Source organism: Passer montanus, unplaced genomic scaffold (genome assembly GCF_014805655.1).
Source record: "Passer montanus isolate IOZ18808 unplaced genomic scaffold, ASM1480565v1 scaffold29, whole genome shotgun sequence".
NCBI classification, from domain to species: Eukaryota; Metazoa; Chordata; class Aves; order Passeriformes; family Passeridae; genus Passer; species Passer montanus.
In genome coordinates this window covers 9,317,837-9,323,955 of record NW_024367596.1, presented here as the reverse complement: position 1 = coordinate 9,323,955, position 6,119 = coordinate 9,317,837, and the positions used below count along the sequence as shown (strand labels likewise).

Genomic DNA, 6,119 nt, shown 5'->3' with positions numbered 1-6,119 from the left:
ATTTCTTGTTTTATTGCCTCCACCAATTTTGGGAGACCTCTTTCTCAGTAGTGTATCAGAGTTGACAGCACAGATGGAGATACTAAATCCTGGCATGTGCAAATCCTCTCTCAATATCTCACAGTAGTAGTTCTGGTAGAATCCCTGATAATGAGCCCACATGTTCTGAGCAGCACGTGTGCCTGTAGTGCCTGCTTTGTATAAATAATTTAAACACATTTTCATTGCACTGTGGTGCCCAAGTGTTAATGCTGTTTTCTTGGCCAGCCTAATCCCAGCATGTCATGTAGGGCAGTGAGCATCTTCTCAGCACTTCCATAATTCTTTTAGTTTTGCTGAACAATAAGGTGGTGACAAATGAATTTAGAGTCGTGAAGTGCAAGGCTCTCTTTCTTATCTCTGAAAGACCCCCCACAATACTGGGTAGTTGAAAGGGAGGTTTGAGGCAGGTACAGGTTGTCATGGTTGCTGCTGATGTCACAGTCCCAGAATGACCTGTGGATACCCTCTGAGAGCAGTTCCACGTACACCAAGTAGTTCCATCATTTTCAATGCATCCCTAGTCGGTCAGGTAGGTGACTCTGTTGGCTCAACCATGCTTTGAGCCCACTCCAGTGCAGTCCCTCCTTCCCAGGGCATGAGAGCTTCCTCCTCCCTGCCTGGCCCTGCTGCCAGTGTGTGTCATGGAGCCCTCTGAGCTGTTGGCTTTGCAAGTCTGCAGTGCGCTGGTATTTCACAGCTAATTCTCTTCTGAAAGAGTTGGGAGTAGTTGTGTGTGCAGAATACATTATTGGGTAAATCAAAATTTTACTTTGAATTGGAATTAAAAAACTTGACCCAACTACTCAGCTCTGATCTAGAAATTATTTTGCTGGACTTAAAAGACCTAAGACTTAAAAGCCAGTGCTGTCCTTCACAGCAGGAGAGCCTTTGCTATGGAAAACTGCATTTTTTCAATGTGTATAGGGAAAATTGCAGCTTATGGGATATTGGGCAAGGCCAGGTAGGGCTTTTAGTCTTCCACAACTACCAGTAGGTTGGACCTGTTGGTTTCAAAGAAGGATGAATGGGATTTCCAGCTTTAAGCATTACTGAGGGAGGAGGAGGAAATGTATTGAGAAAAGTGAACTATAACAACAGGTTTGTAGGCTTGTGCTTATCATGGAGTTGGGTTTTGATGATGAGAAGGTAGTTAAGTCCTGAGTTTGATACAAGATGCCCAAAAATGCAGGGACCTCCTTTGATCTTTGATGGGATCCCTGGACAGCTCAAAAACATAATCATCCCTTCTCTTTCCCCTGTCACTTCTATTGTACCAGACTGCCAAGGTACAAAGCCTTTTTCTGGGAGGTCCAGCCCCAAAAAGCACATGGCTGCAATTTGTGAATCTTTGTATCAAAACTGTTCTCGCATTCATTTGGTCCCACCCAACCCAGCGTTGGCTGCTCAGAGCAGCAGGTGTTGCCTGTTTTGAGCCTGTGCTGTGCAATTGCCTTTGCTATTTCCCCTCCTTTCCTCAGCAGCACAGTAACAGACGTGTGAGAGGAAGCTATGGCATCAAAGGAGCCGGCCTCTTTCGTGGACAGAACCACCTGGGATTTCCTCAACCTCCTGGACATGCTGGGGGGCCGGAATGGACGGGTAGGGGTGATGGAGGTGGACCATGCTGAGTCAAGAGCTCCCTCATTGCTGGTGGATTTTACCCGGGACCTGTGTGGCACAGGGGACATCAAGCACAAACCGCAGCAGGCAGAGAATGAGGGAAAGGAAGAGGAAGACCTGGTTCCCCCACATCTGATTTTTATGCTATGGCAAGCCAGCGTGTTGAAAAGGCTCATGCAGTGGGATCACCTGGAGGAAGCTGTCCGGGATGTGAGGAGCCTCCTCCCCTGCCTGCCTCATGTGCTGGTGCTCGTGATGATCCGTCCTGACTCCCCCGAGCAGCTGGACCAGGCAGTGAGAGCGCTGAGGAGAATGCAGTGTGTGCTGGATGGGGCCCTGCAACTGACTGTAGAGACTGCAATTTACAGCCCAGGCCAGCCTGGAGGCATCCTGGAGGCAAAGAGAGCTGCCTGTAGGGCACTGAGAGAAGCCTTGAACTGCCATGAAGGTAACTGGGTAGCACAGCTAGACACGGGTGAGGAACACAAAAACAAGCTCAGAGCCTGAGGGACAGTGTAGACAGAAGTGGTGCTTGGTGACTGGATTCAGATACAAGACAAGCTGGACCTTGCAGGCAATATGAGCCAGAAATGACAATGAGGGTTTACATGCTGGGATGGGGATGGACTATGTGTCCAAGCTAAGTGTGTTCCCTCTTCCAAGTCAGATGGTGTTGGGTCTACCTTGCCCCAAAACACACATGGCAGTGGAAATGCTGCTCACTGTAAGAGCTGCAGTTCGGACTCCCTGCTGGAGCTTTCTGTGATGATGTTAACTGCTCCACAGCCTCACTGACCCTGAGTTCTTCATTGGAGGGATGTGCCAACCTTTTTTGGGTGGCCATAGGCCTTAGCTTTGAAAGGATGGTGTCAGATGTTCTTCTATCATTTGTGTTCTTCCCCTAGAAGTCGACTCCCAGGAGCCATTTGTTATTTCACTCCCGGAGCTCAGATACTGCCGAGTTCTTCCTGAATGCAGGCAAGAGAAAGTATCAAAGACAGATGGAGAATGAATTCCCTTGGGCATCTGAATCTGTCAGGTTGGTTTTAGCACTGTCCTGCTGGATGCCCCTTTGCAGAGCACTTCCTTCCTGCTGACTTGCTTGTCTGCCTAGACCTGTATGGATGAGATTCAGTGTGTGGCTGCTGCCAGAAGGGGACAGTGCGCCCTCAGCATCGCACTGTCCTTGCCACAGAGCTCAGAGTTCTTTGCTGCATTGGCTGAACAGTCTGCCTTGGGAATTTTTTTATCAAAAGTCCCTGGGTTTGTGCTTTGCATTAAATGCCTTGCTTGATTATCAAAATGTCCCTAAGAAACCTGTTCCTAAGGAAACTGTCAGCAGAAAGGGAATCAGAGCAGGCCAGAAGCCTCTAAATTTTAAACTGTCCCAAAACTGAAATAGTGAGAGAAACTCAAGACTAAGACCTCAGACCATGTTTTCCCAGGAGAACCTGGATGCAGGAATCTTTGGTACATGGTTCTCATTAGGAACAAAGCTCCTGAAGCTCTCCAGGGTTCTTTGTAGCAGGGAGTTGACCTTGCATACAAGCGGGTACATATCCAGCAGATTGGGTTTCTGGGATGGGTTATTTTGGATGGGAGGGACTGTGGGAGCAGTAGAATATTTTTAAATCCAATTACCCACTTAATAGCTGAACTCATTTCCCATCCTCTCTGGGCATGGCAAAAGCACTATAGGTAGCTGCACTTTTTTGCATTGGGAGTTTATATGTATTTTTTCTCTGGTGTTTTTTGTAGATCTTTTGTCATCCTAAGATCTTCATTATCATCAAAAAAGGATTAAACACCTGCTATTTATCTAATTTCTCTGTGTCTGTGTGTATCTATAAGCTTTAAAGCTTTTATCTAAGACTGCAAAACTTGCTGAAGCTGCAGGTTTGTGCAGTATGGTACAGAAGGGGGGGATTTGAAGGCAACGCAGATCCTGTAAACCAATGTTTGTCAGAGAAAGGATTCTCCAGGTTATTTTTAAAATTCAGATTATTTCTAGATCCTTAAGGATGTGGCTTTATGAAGCAAAACAACCTTGCTATAAGTGTTTGGGTAGTGCTGGTGCTTGGCAGACTTTTGGAATGAAGTGACCCAATTGTTGTGGAAGAGACTTTCCATGAGCATTTCCACAAGATTAATTCTGCTTTTCATTACTGAGGACACTGGTTTTTGATCAAGCTAATGAAGAAGTACTTCCCTTGAGTCAAAGCAAGACATGTACATGTTCAGGCTGTTTGTGTGTAAAGAAAGTTTGGCTTTAAAAGATCAGCATGTTAGGACACCTTTAAAGCAAAAAGCCACAATGAGGTCCTCTATCTCTGTTATTTCCTGTAGCATTTGAAACACACAGATAACCACCCAAATCCAGGCATAGTCCATGCAGATCTCAAGTTTTCCCTCTGGCAGCATGTGTGCACTTTGTCCAGGCACTTCTGTGCAGGCTGATGTGGGGCACTGTCAAGATGAAAGGGGGAAAAAACTCTGAGCTGAAACTGAAGTCCTGCCAGAGCTTGGGAGCGCAGGGATGCCCTGCAAGGGCAAGTGACAGAGCCACAGGAATGTGTGGATGGGACAACAAGGAGTGTGGTCACCCGCAGAGCTGAGGAGAGGAGGCAGAAGGCCATCCATGGGTGCTCTCAAGCTGCACCCTCGCTGCATTCTCCAGCTAATCCTGGGTGAATACAGAGAAATCTTAAGAGTGAAGAAGAGAAGGGCCTTCTGACCCCTTTGTGGCCTCTTTCAGGGCTGGCAAACCAGGCAGATCCACACTGATGTGCTCTGCTCATTCCAGTAACTCAAGGGATGCTATGGATCTGCCCTTATAAAAGGAAACAGTTCTGAGAACCTGGGAGCTTGGCCATGCCAAGAAGGGTCTTTGTGAGGAGGAAGTAGGAGAATGCACAAGGTGGGGTTAGGGAGGCAGGAGGGACTGTGTCTCTGTCCCAGCTATTGCCCCCCAGCTTGGTGAGGTCTGAGGTGATTTTTAAGAGGTGCTGCAAAAGGTAAGTGCAGAAAAGCTGGACTGTTGGTGTTGAAGACGTGTGTACTGGGAAAGAATGGAGCCTGGTGGCTGTGAACAGCTACTCGTGGGTCCTGTTTTCAAACCAAAGGCAAGGATCCAGCTGAGGACAGCCAGAAGAGGCAGCTTGGTCCCTGGGTCTGATTTCATATTCATTGCCACTTCTTTAACGTCTTCCAGTGGAGGATTCAGGAGTGGAATAGGCTGATAGGCTGGCTCTATCTGTCTCTAAGAGGGCAGGGAAGGACATCCCTCTTATTGTGTGACCAGGACTGACAGACACTTTGGGCTCTCTGCACATGGCCCTGTGCCAGGTTTCCATCCTCCTCTTCAGGCATACCTTCCTTTGCCCCTCTGCCATCCAGATGGGGACAGTGACTCAAGGAAACATAAGAGAACTTAGGACAACTGCAGAGATGGGCAACTTTTAGGCGGAACAGAATTTTGGAGAAAAGAGACAAGAAAAAAGTTTGAGGTTCCCCATCAGGAAGCCAGGCTGTGTCCCAGAAGTGGAGTGCCAGGGACTTCCCAACTTTATTTGCTTATGGTGTGTAACCTCCCCTGAGTGGAGCCCAGAGGGCTGTGATGACTTGGATGGATCCAGGCCAGGGCTGAGCTGGTACAGGCTGCCTTGGGACCAAAGTGGGGCTGCCTCAGCTGGCCCTGGAGGTGGCTGGATCTGGGGCAAGGGGACCTGGGTCACAACAGTGTGACCATCCAGTTTGGATTTGGTTGTGACTGAACTCGTCACAGAAAGGGTTCATGTCTGGTTTGATACAAAGTTCAAGCTGCAGTGGGTGAAAAGTGGGAAGGTGTTTGGCTTCAGAGGCCAGAAAGATTGAGAGGATGTTGGGGAAGGTCAGTGGAGGAGGAAACAGGAAGAGCCATGGAGGAGTGAACAGGAGGCAGGCTAGAAGGGAATCAGTGAGACTGGGATGTTGGGGGCAGGAGTGGAGTTTGGGGTATTTTCTTCTCTCACAATTACCTCCTCTGCTACTTCTTTGGGCAACTCAAGGAGGCCTCCATGGTTGAAGAGCTCAGTGAGTGCTGGTGCCCTTCAGCAATGCCCTGGAAGCAGCTGGTTGTGCTACACAAGTAAAGCACATGCTTTCCAGCATCTAGATAGTAAGGATGTGTTTTTCAAAGTAATAATTGAAGCAAGTTTGGAGAAAAAATCAGTGGAAGGGCAAATGTACAGAGGTTTGCTGAGGCTTAGCTTGTCTGCAGCCAGTTCCAGCTTCTAGCTGGCTCAGAGGCTTTTCCAAGTGTCCCTGTGAGCACCAAAGCTACTGAAAGGATGAATTTAAGGAGCTGGGCTGGGTCATCAGACATCGGGCTCAGAACAGCTCCTACGGTTTCCTTCTTGCTCATTCAGTCTCTCTGCTCTTCTATCACCACAACTGGCACAAGAATCCTTTATCCCTGT

At 48.0% G+C, this 6,119-nt stretch overlaps 1 protein-coding gene across 3 annotated transcripts; it reads left to right on the top strand.

Annotated features, from left to right (window-relative positions):
* The first annotated feature begins 146 nt into the window (after nt 1-146).
* Nucleotides 147-3,468, top strand: LOC120504317. 3 transcript variants are annotated; one of them, XM_039713717.1, is made up of 3 exons: nt 147-2,110; nt 2,568-2,701; nt 3,421-3,468. In XM_039713717.1, the coding sequence occupies exons 1-2, from the start codon at nt 1,552-1,554 to the stop codon at nt 2,672-2,674; spliced, it is 666 nt and encodes a 221-aa protein (XP_039569651.1). In that variant the 5' UTR covers nt 147-1,551; the 3' UTR covers nt 2,675-2,701; nt 3,421-3,468. The 3 variants fall into 3 exon arrangements, with proteins under 3 accessions (XP_039569651.1, XP_039569652.1, XP_039569650.1); XM_039713718.1 differs by having other exon boundaries at nt 147-571; nt 1,524-2,110; nt 2,568-3,463; XM_039713716.1 differs by having other exon boundaries at nt 2,568-3,463.
* Nucleotides 3,469-6,119: the final 2,651 nt, after the last annotated feature.